General features: G+C 48.2%; 1 protein-coding gene across 1 annotated transcript; it reads left to right on the top strand.

Moving 5' to 3' along the window:
• Positions 1–301: 301 nt before the first annotated feature.
• On the top strand, positions 302–15,678 carry AQP7 (aquaporin 7). Its single transcript, XM_080938487.1, has 7 exons — positions 302–602; positions 2,470–2,587; positions 9,903–10,026; positions 10,425–10,562; positions 10,813–10,931; positions 11,743–11,960; positions 12,225–15,678. Exons 2-7 carry the CDS (start codon positions 2,489–2,491, stop codon positions 12,457–12,459), a joined length of 933 nt encoding a protein of 310 aa, XP_080794613.1. The 5' UTR covers positions 302–602; positions 2,470–2,488; the 3' UTR covers positions 12,460–15,678.
• Positions 15,679–16,860: the final 1,182 nt, after the last annotated feature.

The raw sequence follows: 16,860 nt of genomic DNA, 5'->3' as shown, positions 1-16,860 counted from the left end.
CTCTGAGGACAGGGTCTAATTTTCCTCTTTCTCCTTCAGGTTGAGAGCTCTGAGGACTGACCCAGGATTCTTTTTCCAATCCTTCCACCTTTCCGTTGGTTTCTGGAAACCTCTATCGCCTGCATCTCAGGAGCCTCTGTGGCCTTCTGCATACTACCTCTGGCTCTGGTCTTAGAGATAAGTCAGAAACTTGGCACGTAGTACTAGCCTTTCCTCTGGGGCTATGAGACCCAGAGTTCACACCTGGAACTCTACCTCTGACCTCACAAGGCTGCCTCAGAATTCAGTCTCCATGGTGCTGTTGGCCAGAGCAGAGATGCTATTTTGGGCAGAGCGTATGGACCTGGCTTCCATGGCATGAGCCAGCGCCCGCGCTCCTGACCTCTCCCCTGGAGGAGCAGCACATCAGCCACCCTGGGGAGGGCTGAGACGCTGGCTCCAAGTGAGGACTCAGAGACTGCGGGGCTCCAGTTCAGTTGTAGCTCCAGCCTGCCACAGTGATAGAGGAACAGAATCAAGACCAACTTTGACGCTGACAGAGGGGCTGAGACGGAGACTGAAGGACACAAGCAGGCACTTCAGCAGAGTGAACAGGGCTGCAGGTAGGCTGGGACAGGGGATCCTCCTTGGGGCAAGCCCAGCAAGGATTGTTTTGAGTACAGTCAGAGTCTTCACTAGTCAGGGCTGGGTTCTCTTTACCTCTTTACCCTCTGCTCCAAGCCTCACTCTCCCAGCTAGCCGTGCTGTCTTCGATTGCTTTCTGTACACATTCTCAGACTCCCTCAGAAGTTCTTCTCTTTTCCTGAAGTTCTCTCCCCATATTTACCCCCATGGCTACTCTTTCACCCCCACCACTCATTTCCAATGAGGCCTGTCTTAGTCAGGGTACTATTCCTGCAAAAAAAAAAAAAAAAAAAAAAAAATCATGACCAAGAAGCAAGTTGGGGAGGAAAGGGTTTATCCAGCTTACACTTCCACACTGCTGTTCCTCACCAAAGGAAGTCAGGGCTGGAACTCAAGCAGGTCAGGAAGCAGGAGCTGATGCAGAGGCCATGGAGGGATGTCACTTACTGGCTTGCTTCCCCTGGCTTGCTCAGCCTGCTTCCTTATAGAACCCAGGTCTACCAGCCCAGAGATGGCATGACCCACAATGGGCTGGACCCTCCCCCCTTGATCACTAGTTGTCACAGAACCAGCCAGTACAAGGCCCCTTAGAAAGGCTTCTGGTCCCACTCCTTGCACAACCACAGCTGATGCATCCTGGGTTCCCTTCCTCTGGTTTCCAGATCTCTGTAGTCCTTACTGCTCCCTCAGACAAGCATATGTATTCCAACATGTTGCTGAGTGTCTCGGGAGGACAGATGCTCACAGTCTGTGCCCTTTCACTGGAGATGAAGAGCAAGTGGCCATGTCTCATAAGATCAGCAATTGAGATTCCACACCTCCCAACCACTCTCCTTCCTGTGGCCTCAACTCAGGCAGGGGTCCCCTTCTTAGCTCCAGCCAGGAGTCAAGGGTAATGTCCATGATGTCCCTGCTCCGCCATGGTTCTGCTCTAGGCACTGGTACCTTAAATACCTAGACTTTCTCTTTACCCACTTCTCCAAGACCCACCTAGCCACATCTGTCTTGTTCCTCTTCATCCTTGAGACCCAGCATTTTCCCCAAATGCCAGCCTTGTACCCCCCTAATGGACACTCGTGCCCCAAACTCATTTTCCTTCATCTGTCCATCAAATAAAGCTTTATTGAACAAATGTCTATCAAGTCTCAGGCTCTTTAGGAAGTTTTGGTGTCAGTCTGGTTAAGAGGATTGTCCGGTTCTTGGTTATTCAGCCAGTGATCACTGCACCATCTATGGACTTCGCACTCAGGGTGCTTGGGGAAGTGAGACCCAGTCCCTTCTTTTTTCCTCCTTATTTCTTGTTCATCGATTCACTCACAGGCGTCTCTGCTGGCCTAGTCACAGAGACCAGTGCATTTGCTGAAGCCCTCCCCAGTCTTCTGAAGAACCTATTGTTTGTTTTCAGACTTCCATGCAGTTCATAGAGCCCAGCGTCAGAGTTTGCCAAACCTCATGGGCAGAGTTCCCTACTGTTCCTAAACCCTGGCCTGTGGCCCCAAGCTCTGCAGAGAGACAGACACAACTCAGCTCCATTTCCCATATATCTCAGACCTGGCCCTCACCCCAAAACAGACTGCACTTCCAGCTCCTGGCCTACTCCCTTTGCAAATTGGCCACATTGGTACACCCCTCTTACCTGTTCAGTCTGGGGCAGAAGGAAGAAGAGGTCTAGCTGACTCCATGTTCCTATGGCTCTTGGGCGTCTCTCTCCTGCCCTGGGCAGGAGAAGGTACATGGGGAGAGGCAACTGGGTTACCCATTAACTTAGCCATGAGTTGAAGGGCCGATGGGCAGGAGGCAGACTTGAATCTCCTTTCTGTTTGTTGGCTTGGTCTGTTGCTTCAGGTCCACCCACAACTCCACAATGGCCCCCGGCTCTGTGCTCGGGACCATACAATCAGTGCTACAGAGGACCATGGTGCGAGAGTTCCTGGCGGAGTTCCTGAGTACCTATGTCATGATGGTGAGTGGGTGGGCGGCAGACCAACAGAGGCTCATCTCCACTGCTGACCCCAGGGGGTCTTATCATTCCTTCCCCTGCCTCTGAGCTGGGAGCCTGGGGAAAGAAGAGGAAAGTAAGAGGCCTTTCTTATCAGATCTTTTGGGGACAGAAAGGGGCTCATGTAGACCAGAATAGAGTGGACTCTGGGGCTGACAGATGGGTGGAAGCAAAACCAATATTGAGGCGACTGAAGAGCAAGCCTGATGGCTCATGTTTACAATGTCAGCACTTGGGAGACTAAGGCAGGAGGATTGAAGCCAAGTTGAGGCTAGCCTGCTGTACGGAGCAAGTTCTAGGCTAGTCAGGGTTCTACTGGGAGGAACTGTCACAAAACAAAATACAATGACTCAACCAAAAATCCAAAAGGACATGATGAGAGAGCTGGGTTTGGTGATGCCCACTTGTGAGGTGGGGACAGGGAAGGTGGTTGAGTCCTTTGTCTTGTCCATAGCAAGTGCAAGGCCAGTGCTGTGCTACATGAGAGGTGGGACCTTTGAGCATTGATCTGAGGGAAATGGGGGAGTTGTCACACAGAGGAATGAAGGGAAGGCAAGATGGCTCACAGGTGAAGGTGCTCCGTGCACAATTCTGATAACCAGGGCCAGTCCCTGGAGCTAAGGTAAAGCTGGAAGGAGAACACTACCTCTATAAAGCTGTTCTCTGACCCCCACATCCTCCATGAGGGGCATGCACACTCCACTCCCATCACACACACACACACACACTTTTTAAAAAGTAATTGAATGCTCCAGTTGTGTTTGGATTTTAGAAGGTAGCGTGGAAAGGAGCCTGCCCGCAGGTTGTTACTGAGGAGGTTGGAGACTGGGGGATGACAGATCCAGAGATGACAAGAAGGCAGATAATTAAAGAACTATAGATGCACCAGGAAGACATTCAAACCACAGGTGAGGGCCATTCTGAGCAGTGTGTCAGCACAGGCTCAGAGATGAAGCTAATTTGGATACAGATGAGGTGACAGTTGGGGGGATCAGGAGAGGTGACAGTTGGGGGGATCAGGAAGTAGTTAAACAGGGGATGCTGGTGTTAAGGGAGGATGGGGCTGGAATGGAAGAGGTAAAGTTCACTATGAGGATGGTTATAAAAATTGTTCAGAATTAATGACGTGGGAGGGACTCTGGACATCTAGGCTTTTGACCTAGCCCTGACTGTCAGCAGCTGTCCAGAGCAGGTCTCTCCCTGGGTTTCAGCCTGACTTCCCAGTTTCCTAGTGTGTGGAATCCCAGCTTCTGGGGTTCTGGCTCAGCTGTATAATGTTCCATGGGCATTCTAACAGTTCAGAGTTCGATTCTCTGTTGGCAAATGTGACCAATAGCGTCAGGCTGACAGACTTCCATGAGGGGGCCATGTATTGTACACATGGATGGTTGACTCCTTGTTAATTACTATTATATTTTAAGATTTATTTTCAATTTTACAAACTATGTTTGTAATACCAGTGCAAGTGTCTTTGGAGGCCAGAAGAGAGGGTCGGATCTCCTGTGAACTGTCTCATGTAGGTGCTGGGAATTGAACCTCAGTCCTCCAGAAGTCTGTGTTCTTAAAGCTATGAGACATATCTCCAACCTGGATTTCATTTTATTTTTTGTGTTAATTTTTTGTTTTGTTTTGTTTGTTTGTTTGTTTTTTGAGACAGAGTTTTACTGTATAGGCTTGTCTATCCTAGAACTTGCTCTGTAGATTAGGCTGCCCTCAAACTCACAGCGATCCACCTGCCTCTGCCTCCCAAGTGCTGGGATCAAAGGTATGCACCACCACGACCTTTTTTTTTAAATTAAGATAATTTTTAAAACTTGTGTGTGTGTGTGCACCTGCGTGTGCACATTTCCCAGGGCCCTTCTTATTTTGGCAGGCACTCTAGCTATTCTGGCCTCTCTGCTTCTCCCCTCCATACTTAGCTTCTTGGCTCCTGAGCTGTGGGGAGGATCCTCCTCAAGTCAGAGCAAAGTAATTCATTTATGACAAAACATTCCAGTCCTGTGACGGCTGTTAAACCTTGGAATGTAGGAGGCTGGAGGGTGTCATCCTGAAGACGGAGGAAAGCGGGAACTGCACACACGGGGCGACACTGCCCACGTCGGCTTCCTACTGTTCTTTCCTGGCAGTGCTGAGGAATCACACCAGAGCCTCACACATGTGCAGCTAGTGCTCCGTCTCCACTTATGCCCCCAGGCTTTCCCTTGGAATGTTTTAATTCATTATTTCCTCTGTGTGCTGCGGGATTGAACTCCAGCTTCCTAGACTGGCAGCGATGCCTTTTTATCTGCTAAGTCATCTCACCAGGTCCTTTTTTCTTTTTTTCTTATTTTAGTTTTTTAACATAGGGTTTCTCTTTGTAATAGCCTGTCCTGGACTCCCTTTGTAGACAGATTAGCCTGTAACTCACAGAGATCTGCCTGCTCTGTTTCCTTTGTTCTGGGATTAAGGATGTATGCCACCACACCCAGCATTTCTTTCTTTTCTTTAAAATTTCCATCTATCTATCTATCATCCATCTATCATCTATCTATCTATCTATCATCTATCTATCTATCATCTATCTATCTATCTATCATCTATCTATCTATCACCTATCTATCTATCTATCATCTATCTATCATCTATCTATCTATCATCTATCTATCTATCACCTATCTATCTATCATCTATCTATCTATCTATCTATCTATCTATCATCTATCTATCTATCATCTATCTATCTATCTATCTATCTATCTATCTATCTATCTATCATCTATCTATCTATCTATCATCTATCTATCTACCTATCATCTATCTATCTATCATCTATCTATCTATCTAAAACAGGATATTTCTGTGTAGCTTCACTTAACTTCAATTTTGAACTCCTTCTGCCCCAGCCCCTTGAGTGCCAAGATTAAGGCTGTGTACTACCATGCTAGGCTTCCTTTCTTTTATTTAGATGATTATTAAGCACCTACTGCATACCAAGCACTACCATGCTAAGCCTTTTACATGCAGCACCTTCCCAAATCTTTACAATGGCCTATAAATCAGGTACTAAATTACTATTAATTTAGGCAAGGTCTCTGGGTAGTTCCAGTACACTTGAATTTCAGGTCCCATCTGTAGAGTGGGAGCATCAGCCTTTGCTCCTCTCGCAGTCTGTGAGGGTTTAGAAGCAATGCCTGTAAAAAGAACTTGGTGAGGCTGGACTTCTATGGGACAGTGTGCTGTTGTTATTTCCAGTTTCCAGTTCTGTGCCAAGAAGGTGAGGGCTTTTGTGGTCATAGGAAGCTCAGTAAATCACTAGGGTAAAGCTTCTGCCAAAAAAGGCTAATGTGACCTTGGGCCCTACTCAGTGTAGCCGGGATGAGGTCTGTTGTTCTCAGAGCTGGTTTCCTGGCTATTGCTGGGACTTTGGTGGGCTGGGCTACATTCACAGACTAGGGACAGGAGGGGCCCTGGAGGCACTGGGGCCCTGGAGACCCGGCTGCACATGTGAGCCACAGGGCAAGGAAGCAAACTCAGAAGCCTCGGTGGGAGGGAAGGGTGGAAGGGCCTTGGCCTTGGTCTGTACAAGGGTGTCGCTGCCATAGACAGTGGAACAAAGGCCAGTGTGCCCTTAGCTGAAACTTCCAAAATCAACTATCCCAACACAACCCGAGTGCTGGATGGATTGGGGTAGCATGCACTGCCAGTCAGCAGAGATGCAGCAGAGCCACACTGTGAGAAGCCTGGTCACATGTCCATTATCATTAACAAATGGCTTTGGGGGGCTGGAGAGACGGCTCTGCAGTTAAGAGCACTGACTGCTCTTCCAGAGGTCCTGAGTTCAATTCCCAGCACCCACATGGTGGCCCACAACCACCTATAATGAAATCTGGTGCCCTCTTCTGATATGCAGGCATACACGTAGGCAGAATGCTGTATACATAAACAAATAAATCTTAAACAAAAAACAAAACAAAACAAATGGCTTTGAAGCCAGGTATGGTGGCACATGCATGTAATCCCAGAACTCCAGAAGATGAGGCAGGAGGATTGTATCAATGACTGACTCCAGTGGACCTTCTGTCTAACACACTGCCTTCCATACCCATCAGTCCCTGTCTTCTCAGGCTGCATTTCTCCTGGACTGCAAGCCAAGTCATCCCCGACTTTTAAGTGTGTGTGTGTGTGTGTGTGTGTGTGTGTGCTTGTGAGTTCAGGAGCTCATGGAGGCCAGAGGCATTAGATTCCCATAAAGATGGGGATATAGGTCCTCTGAAAGAGCAGTGTGTGCTCTTAGCCACAAGCCCTCTCTCCAGTTGTTTTATTTGTTTGGTGTTTGGTGATAGGGTCTTACCATGTAATCTAGGTTAGCCTCCAATGTGGAATTACAGGCATGTGCTACATACCTGGCTGGCTTGTTTTGTTTTTGTTTTTCCCATTTTTCATATGTGCTGTGTGCATGCATGTGGAGGCCCAAGATTAATACTGACACTCATTAGCGTCCCATCTTCCATGTCCAGACAGGGTTGGTCTTCCAATCAAACCTACAGCTTGCTGATGTAGCTAGTCTTTCCGGCCAGATCGCTCTATGGTTATTCTCTGTCTTTGCTTACTGAGGTTGGCACTACTGGTGGGCCAACACACTTTTCTGCATGTAAGTAGGTTTCTGTGGATTTGAACTCAGATCCTCACACTTGCTTGGTACATGTTTTAACTGCTGAACTGTCTCACTATATTCATAGCCCTGGCCCCTGGCTGGCCTGGCATATACCATGTGGAACATAGTGCCTTAAACTGAACATAAAGCTCTGCCTCTGGAGTGCTGGGATCACAGGTGTGCTTTACCATGCTAGGCCTGGCTCTTCCCAACTGCCCCGCCCTGAAACTGAGTTCCTGCTCACCAGGAAAATTATACGGAGTCTCCCTGCAGCTGTTCACTTTCCTACCTGTTCCCTGTTCATGTTCCCATCTCCCTCAGCTAGAGCAGATGCCTTCCCTCCAGTTACCCACAGTACTCACCCACGTACTTTGTCTCACTCTTTAACCCCCTCTCTCTCCCTTATCCTCTCCTTCCCTCTCTCTCTCCCCCTTTCCCTTTCCCTCTCCTTCCCTCCCTCCCTCCCTCTCTCCCTCTCTTTTCCCTCCCTTCCCCTTCCTTCTCCCTCTCTCTTTCCCCTCCCCCTCTCTCTACCAAAGTCTCTCCACCCAAAACAACACGAGACAGTCTCAATCTAGTGGAACTGTGCTCAGTGGCAGAAGCCCTGGACTCCACCCTTAGCACCTCAAACAAAAAGAAACCAACAGCACTGTCCCTTAAAATCATCTCTGCCAGACACAGTGATGTGTGCTTGAAGCAGACGGAGAAGCTGAGCACTTGAAGCTATCCTGCACGATATAGTGAGATCTGTGTCCAGAAACCAAAATGAAACAAGAAAACAAAAAGTATCTTTTCCTTACTACCATTTACCTCCCAGTCTTGGGATTCAGCAACTGCCCCACAGGCTGAACCACACAGCACTCACAACACGTGCGACTTTTGGTGTCACACCCAAAGGAATGCTAGTTAGACCTTTATACATGTGAGTCAAGCTGCCAAGCAGAGCTGACCATGCCCTTCTTGGGATGCCAACACTCCCTGGTGTTTATGAGGTATTTTTGTTTCTTATTTATTTATTTAATTAATTTTGTGACATGGTCTCTCTGTTTATCCCTGGCCGTTCCGTTCTGGAACTCACTCTGTAGACCAGGTTAGTCTCAAGCTCACGTGCCTCTGCCTCCTGAGTGCTGGGGTTAAAGGTGTGGGCCGCCACTACCCAGCTGTATCCATGAAATTCTTTCATTTCAAGATATGCTCCAGCTAGATTTCTGACACCCACCATGAGTCCCCACACAGGACTCATCTTCCGGTGGAGTTGTTTCTAGCTCTCATATCCACAGCTGCTTCATTGTTTTCCTATCACAAACAAAGCTGAGCCAAGGAATTACAATGAGTCAGGAATGTCATATTTTGTAGTAGCCACATTAAAAAGGTGAAAGGCGCAGATGAAGCTATTTTAAACCACTATTGTATTTAACCCATATATTCCAAACTTTGTGTCAACGTGGTCCTCAGTTCTGATTGCACATCTGTGAAGTCGGTGCGTGCTTTACACTGTGGACATCTTAGTGTGTAGTAGCCATGGGGAGGCAGATCGCAGCCACACCTGGTCAGCTGCATCAGAGCACACACATCTAGACTGGCTTCCAGCAGCCTGATCATTAGGGATCTATTCACAACACATGTATAAGACACATGGGCATTGCAAAGAAAGTACTGAGTGTATGTTTTTTCTTTTTAACAGTTTATCACACATTATTTATCTTAGTGTGTGTTTATACTTCTATACGTGTGCATTTATGTGTGTGCACATGTGTGCCACATCACACCTATGGAAGTCAGAAGATGGCTTTTTGAAGTTGGTTTTCTTCTTCTATTATGTAGGTTCTGGGATGAAACTCAGGTGGTTTGGCTTGGTGGTGAACACCTTCTATCTGGTCCCTTAAATGTTTTGATGTAGGACCAGTTATCTTAGGCAGAGGGATTAGCATTCCTAAGAACACAAAGACATTCATGTTATAAAGGATTGGCATAGATGGCTGCCTAGATTCATGCTTGACTTATCATGCCTTGTGTCATGTGACCTAGAACAGGTCACTAAAGAAAAGATTTATTTATTTATTTAAAGTACACTGTAGCTGTCATCAAACACACCAGAAGAGGGCATCGGATCTCATTACAGATGATTGTGAGCCACCATGTGGCTGCTGGGAATTGAACTCAGGACCTCTGGAAGAGCAGTCAGTGCTCTAACCACTGAACCATCTCTCCAGCCCTGAAAAGTTCATCTTTAAGCTTCAGGTAGCCCATCTGTGGAGTAGGGCAAACAATGGCAAGCCTGTAGTGAGATGCTGGGGAGAGGGATTCTCACCAGCTGTCCCTTCTTTGAAGCCCTGCTCCCACTCCACACTTCAGGTGGATCTGGATTGCATCTGGATCTAGCCTCTGGCTGTGTGATCACGTACCTGTATCTCTTTATCCCCATCACTCAGCTCTCCCTGACTCAGATCTGAGAGGCCATACTGGGGGCCCAAGGAGGACAGTTTATAAGAAAAGACTCTGGAGAGAGAAGGCAATGAGTGATGTTGGGGAGGACCAGGGATGAGGACATTGGGGATGGGTGGTGAGGAGGAGAAACTGAATTTCGAGCATTCTTCTGATGGGGGATGTTGGGTAGGCCCTTCCCTCAGAAGCTCTCCCTCACAGGTGTTTGGCCTTGGTTCCGTGGCTCATATGGTTCTAGGAGAAAAGCTTGGCAGCTATCTTGGTGTCAACTTGGGTTTTGGCTTCGGAGTGACCATGGGAATCCATGTGGCAGGCGGCGTCTCTGGTGAGTGAGCCCATATCTGGCTTTACAGGCAACGCCAAATCTTCCTAGTGGGTTGTTTCTGCCTCCTTCAGCCCCTTCCCTAGCTCAGCTGGAGAATCACCTTTAGGTGACTCAGAGGGAGGAGAACCTCTGTGACACGCTGGCCCCATGCCTTCCCCAGATTCTAATGGACCCTTTGACTCACCGTCTTTACTAGCTGGGTTATCTTAGGCAAAAGATTAAGCTTCTCTTCCTGCACGTGTCTTGTGGTAGAAATGGAGATGGAGATGCTGTGGTCTTTTAAGGGTTAAAAAAGAGAGTTCTAGTCACAGATAGCACTCCATAAACTCCCATTCAGTGTTGTAGTCGCTGTGATTCTGCTGCTTGTTTCTTTACTTTTATCCCTGCTGCACCCACAGGGGCCCACATGAATGCAGCGGTGACTTTTACCAACTGTGCACTAGGCCGAATGGCCTGGAAGAAGTTCCCTGTGTATGTGCTGGGACAGTTCCTGGGCTCCTTCTCAGCTGCAGCCACCACCTACTTAATTTTCTATGGTGAGCATTTGTCCTGGGTTGTCTACCTCCAGCCTCTTTTTCTGAAGCATGGCTGGATTCCATCTTGGTGTCTTGTTCTGGAAGAAGAGGGGAAAAAAAGGCATGCAAGCAAACAAGCAAACAAACAAACACAACAAAACCCACTCCTCCAAACCCCCAAACCCTACCCATTGAAATATTCTCAGTCACAAATTTTACAGTCCCCTTTCTGGGACCCCAGTGGGGATTAGTTCAATCTTTGTCTCCACAGGTGCCATAAACCACTTTGCAGGCGGAGACCTGTTGGTGACAGGTTCCAAGTCCACCGCAAACATTTTTGCCACCTATCTTCCTGAACATATGACACTGTGGCGGGGCTTCCTGGATGAGGTCAGTGACCAGGGTATTCCCACCTCAAGTGCCAGGTCAATGACCAGGGTATTCCTACCTAAGTCCCAGGTCAGTGACCAGGGTATTCCCACCTCAAGTCCAAGGTCAGTGACCAGGGTATTCCCACCTCAAGTGCCAGGTCAATGACCAGGGTATTCCCACCTCAAGTCCCAGGTCAGTGACCCGGGTATTCCCACCTCAAGTCCCAGGTCAGTGACCAGGGTATTCCCACCTCAAGTCCAAGGTCAGTGACCAGGGTATTCCCACCTCAAGTCCCAGGTCAGTGACCCGGGTATTCCCACCTCAAGTCCAAGGTCAGTGACCAGGGTATTCCCACCTCAAGTCCCAGGTCAGTGACCAGGGTATTCCTACCTAAGTCCCAGGTCAGTGACCAGGGTATTCCCACCTCAAGTCCAAGGTCAGTGACCAGGGTATTCCCACCTCAAGTCCCAGGTCAGTGACCAGGGTATTCCTACCTAAGTCCCAGGTCAGTGACCAGGGTATTCCCACCTCAAGTCCAAGGTCAGTGACCAGGGTATTCCCACCTCAAGTCCAAGGTCAGTGACCAGGGTATTCCCACCTCAAGTCCCAGGTCAGTGACCAGGGTATTCCTACCTAAGTCCCAGGTCAGTGACCAGGGTATTCCTACCTAAGTCCCAGGTCAGTGACCGGGGTATTCCCACTCAAGCCCCGAAGAGAAAGAGAGCAGAACTGTGCATGGGATTATATCAAAGCATGCTTTTGCCTCTGCAGATCTGGGATTCTGCTGAGCACCTGTAACTTGCCCTGGTGGGTGGCATTTATTCCACAGGTATTCGTGACTGGGATGCTCCAGCTGTGTCTCTTCGCCATCACAGACAAGAACAACAGTCCAGCACTTCAAGGGACCGAGCCCCTCATCATAGGCATCCTTGTTTCTGTTCTTGGGGTGTCCCTAGGCATGAACTCAGGATATGCAATCAACCCGTCCCGGGACCTGCCTCCCCGGTTCTTCACTTTCCTTGCTGGCTGGGGCCAACAAGTGTTCAGGTATAACCCCTGCCAGACCCCATTCCTGTCAGCTTTCTGGGGGTCCCTGCATGTAGAGGTGTGAGCTTTTAGAGTGCACAGGAGAGTTTAATGAAGTCTCCAGGTGGTCTGGGAGGAGGAGGGGCCCAAAGATTTTTAGATGCAGATCCTGATAAGGATGAGAGTCCCTTAGGGTAGAGATGGTCTCCCTGTTGGTCTGAGCTGGATAAAAGTGGCATCCTGGACACTGATGTCTTTAGCAGGTCTCCTCCTTTTTGCCTGCAGAGCTGGAAACAACTGGTGGTGGGTGCCAGTGGTGGCACCCCTTCTGGGAGCCTACATCGGTGGCATTGTATACCTGGGCTTAATTCACATCGGCATAGCACAGGGTACTCAGAGCCTGGAGAATTATATAGCAGGAGACCAGAAGACACGTGCCTCACCCAGTGATCCCCACACCCCCATCTCCTCTACCCCAGCTTCTGTTAAACCTGGTTCTGTGCCTCTAGAGCGCTTTTAAGTAGAGCTTAAACCCTACTGCAATAAAGGATACCTCACACCAGTGGCCCCCACTTCCTGGAGTCTTCTGCAGCTGAACTTCCTCCTAGGTTCTGTAGACTCCTGAGTTATTACAGCCTGGTACTTGTTGTGGAAAGCAGGCTGGCCTTGAACTTGTGATCTTCCTGCTTCTTTCTCCTGAGTGTTGGGGATACAGGCATTTACCACCCTGCTTGGCATATTCCAGAGTTATTCTAAGTTCTTAATACTCCATCTCTTTCTAGTTCTAGCAGGTAGGGTACTGTGGGGGAATGTCTACTTTGGGGGCTCAGGACATCAGACAGACTGAGGGACTTTCATTCATCGGTGCACATGTTGGGGGAACTGAGAAAAAGACCAGAGTAGCTGGTGGGGAACTGGATTTGGGAAACCTGTGATGGTTTTCTGGAGTTTTCTTCTAGTTTTGAGCCAGAAAAGGCAAGGCCAAGAGTTTACATCAATCCTTTTGCACTAATGCTTTCCTCGGTGGCTTTTAGGTCTCCACCTGTTTTCATTAAAAGAGGGTATTATGTAGCCCAGGCTAGCCTTAACTGAAACTCTATTGAACCAAATCTATCCATGAACTCCTGATCCTCTGACCTCCACCTCCTGAGTTCTGGGATTACAGGTGTGTAATGCCATTCCCAGTTTGTATGTGGTGCTGGGAATCAAATCTGGGGCCTTGTACATGGCAGGTAATGTCTATAACTAACTTAAATCCTCAGCTCTCCAGTTCTATTGTATTTAACTAAACATCTTAATGCTCCACAACTCCCAGGGACTAAAACACCAACCACTGAGCACACATGGAGAGACCCATGGCTCCAGGTGCACATGTAGCTGAGGACAGCAGTGTCTGGCATCTGTGAGAGAAGAGGCCTTTGGTCCAGGGAGGGCACGTTTTTCCAGTGTACGGGACGCCTAGGCACTGAGGTGGAGAGGGTGGTCAGGAGCTAGTGCACCTTTGTGGAGACAAGTGGAGGGGGAGGGGGATGTAAATACAGAGAGTATCTAATAAAAAAATCAAAATGAAACATTTTAATACCACATATATACTTGTGTGTCTTTCATCTGTGATATATATGTGTGTGTATGCATATGTATATATTTTTCTTTTCTTTTTCTTCATTTTTTTTCCTCCTGCTTCTCTGTTGACAGGGTCCTTACCATTACTCTGGTTGACCTGAAACTCTGCTATGTAGATCAGGCTAGCCTGAAACCCACATAGATACATCTGCCTCTGCCTTCTGAGTGCTGGGATGAAAAGCCCGCACCATCATACTTGGCTGAAAAGTGTTCAACACCCATTTCCAGCATCAGTTTTTATTTTCCTAGTACTGCATAGGTACTAGGAAAGGGAGGGAAAGCTTTTCACGGAGTTGGCCTCTAATTCCCTCCTTCCTGCTACTCGGAGGGATTGATTCCAGAGTTGGGAAGGAAGAAGCAAGGAGGAAATCTCCAAACAGGTTGAGACATAAAGAAGCCTCACAAGCTAGAGGAAGGCTTGGAGGACCAACTGTTGGCGTCAGTCCCAATTCAGAAGACAGCATTCCTCTGTCCTTCCATTACTTTCTCCTGCTGCTGAGCCCTGGGAATGCATGAAGGGAGAGGCTGTGCCTTTGCATCTGAAGACTGCAGTGTGTGCACAGGGGTGAGTGTGTGTGTGTATCTGTATCTGTGTGTGCATGTCTGCCTATGTGCACACATGTTCATTAGTGTGTACGTACATGTGTGTGTGTGTGTGTGTGTGTGTGTAGGGAGAGATGGCTCAGCAGAAGGGGAGCTTGCTGCCAAGTGTGACTATCTTGGTTTGATCCCTTGGCCCCACTTGATGGAGGAAAGGAAGTGACTCCCATTGTTCTCTGACCTCCACATGAATGCTGTGGCACACACACACACATACACACACACATACATACACACATACACACACATACACACATACATACATACACATACATACACACATACACACACATATACACACACATACATACACACATATACACACATACATACACATATACACACACATACATACACACATATACACACATACACACACATATACACACAAACACATACATACACACACATACACATACATACATACACACATACACACACATATACACACATACATACACACACAAACACACACACACACATACATACATACACACATATACACACATACATACACACACATACACATACATACACACATACACACACAAACACACATACACACACATACACACACATACACACACAAACACACACATACATACACACACATACACACACAAACACATACATACACACATACACACACATACATACACACATATACACACATACATACACACACAAACACACACACACACATACACACACATACACACAGATTCATACACACACATACACACACAAACACACACATACACACACATACATACACACACACATACACACACAAACACACACATACACACACACAAACACACACATACATACACATACATACACACACAAACACATACATACACACACATACACACACAAACACATACATGCACACACATACACACACATACACACACACACAGAGGTGTGCTTAGGTGGCAGGGTGTTTGCCTAGAAGAGGCTCTAGGTTCAATCCCCAGGACCACAGAAGAAATAAACAGACTACAGGAAGGCTGACAGCATGGAGCCCACTGTGATCACCAGAATCTAGGAAGGGAAGAGAGAGGCTTGAATGTATCTGGTGTCCAGTGCTGGGAGACTGAGGCTGTATGGCTCTTGGCCAGGCCACCTAGTTGCAGCTGCCCCCCTCCCTGGAACTTTATAGAACACCCAAGAATGTTGTGAGGCTCTTAGACAGGTTAAGTTGCCCCTGCTCTGAGACTTTCTCAAAACACCCAGTTCTGAAAAACAAAACAAAGACAGAATTTACTGGCTGATAGCCACAAAGTCTCATGGGAAAGTCCCAAATATGTACCATCATTAGCCTAAACCTCCTCATCCAATGAATCCAAGGGTCACTGTAACCCACCAATGAGATGCCACCACCCCATACTGTTGCTGAAATCTGCCCTCAGAACTGTTTAAAAAAATGTGTAATTGTGTACTTTGAAACCTCGGGTCGTCTCTGTCCCACTTGCAGAATGACCCTATGGACTTATTAAACCTCTTGCCTATTGCATTGGTCTCAGACTCTGTGTGTCTGTGGGAGTGGACACCCCGATCATTGGGCCATGCGGGTCCAACAAGGCCAGGCCCAGAGGTGACAAGAGAGGTTCTGGATCTCCAAATCTCCAGCTAGTTGTACAATGGCCTCTTCTCTTGACCATGAGTGGTTCCTGTCACACCTTGCGGTTTCTGGTCTCAGTGTCTGGTGACAAGAGCCTTGACCCCATCCAAGGATCAGTATTCTCCATTCTCAGTGGACTCTGGGGCAGACACTGCCTATGTCAAGGCTAGAAACATGAGGAAGACCTCGCTCTCCTGGAGTTTATATCCATGTACAGTCCATGTGTGAGAGATGATGCTAGAACAGAGAAGGGTGTGGGAAGGTGCGAGGAGAGCTACCAGGCTGAAGGAAAATCCAGTTTAGCCCTAAGCTAGGAGGCTGGAGGGTCACTGTGCTGAGGTGCAAAGGGGGAAGTGTGGGAAGGAGATGAGGTCAGAGAAGGCAGGTCCAGGGAGGAGTAGAGGACAAGTGTTGGAAGGAGAGAAGGGATCCTGGAGAAAGCCAGGTCTCAGTGCAGGAAGGAAGGAAACAGCCAGGATGGGTGGGGTGGGACCTACAGGGCCTTGGGCTTTCAGTTTTACTCACAATAAACTCCTTCCCCATGCTTCCTGTCCCAGCACACAGTGGCTGTGGGCCCTGCCTGACTTTGGGCCTTGTTTTCCCATCTACACAATGAGACTTGGATCTGCTGGTGTTTGTGGCCTCACAGATGACTTCTCCAGACCTCTCTTCATCCTGCCTGTCTTTCCAGTTGGTGCTGTTGCAAAGGGACATAAAAGTGAGGCAGGGACAGCTAGTTCCATGTCAGGCTCCTCTCAGACTCTGGAGAGGGTTTGGGTCTCAGCCTGGTGCTCCAGCTTTGGGAAGAGCCCCTTACTCCTTTTTGGCCTGCCCTCCCACTCTCTCTCGGTCTTGCAGCTGCGCTCTGGTCTGAATGGTCACCTTCAGACGGAGCCTTGCAGTCTTGGAAAAGGTGGGAATAGCCACCTCATGCTTATGACCTTTATGTGAGGAGGCTGTGTCCACCCCATTGGTGTACTCTTCGACTCCTCACCCTCCTGCGCTGACCTGTAGTGGAGGAGTAGGTCTTGGAGAGACTCCAGTCATTCCATATAATAAAGAGCCTGGATC

This window comes from Micromys minutus (assembly GCF_963924665.1).
Source record: "Micromys minutus genome assembly, chromosome: 26".
Lineage (NCBI taxonomy): Eukaryota > Metazoa > Chordata > Mammalia > Rodentia > Muridae > Micromys > Micromys minutus.
This window is presented reverse-complemented; position numbering and strand designations above follow the sequence as displayed.

Coding starts and splice junctions, on each gene's coding strand:
- AQP7 (XM_080938487.1), top strand. CDS start 2,489: ATGGCCCCCGGCTCTGTGCTCGGGACCATACAATCAGTGCTACAGAGG. Junction 10,027..10,424: donor TGTGGCAGGCGGCGTCTCTG/GTGAGTGAGCCC, acceptor CTGCACCCACAG/GGGCCCACATGAATGCAGCG. Junction 11,961..12,224: donor TGGGGCCAACAAGTGTTCAG/GTATAACCCCTG, acceptor TTTTGCCTGCAG/AGCTGGAAACAACTGGTGGT.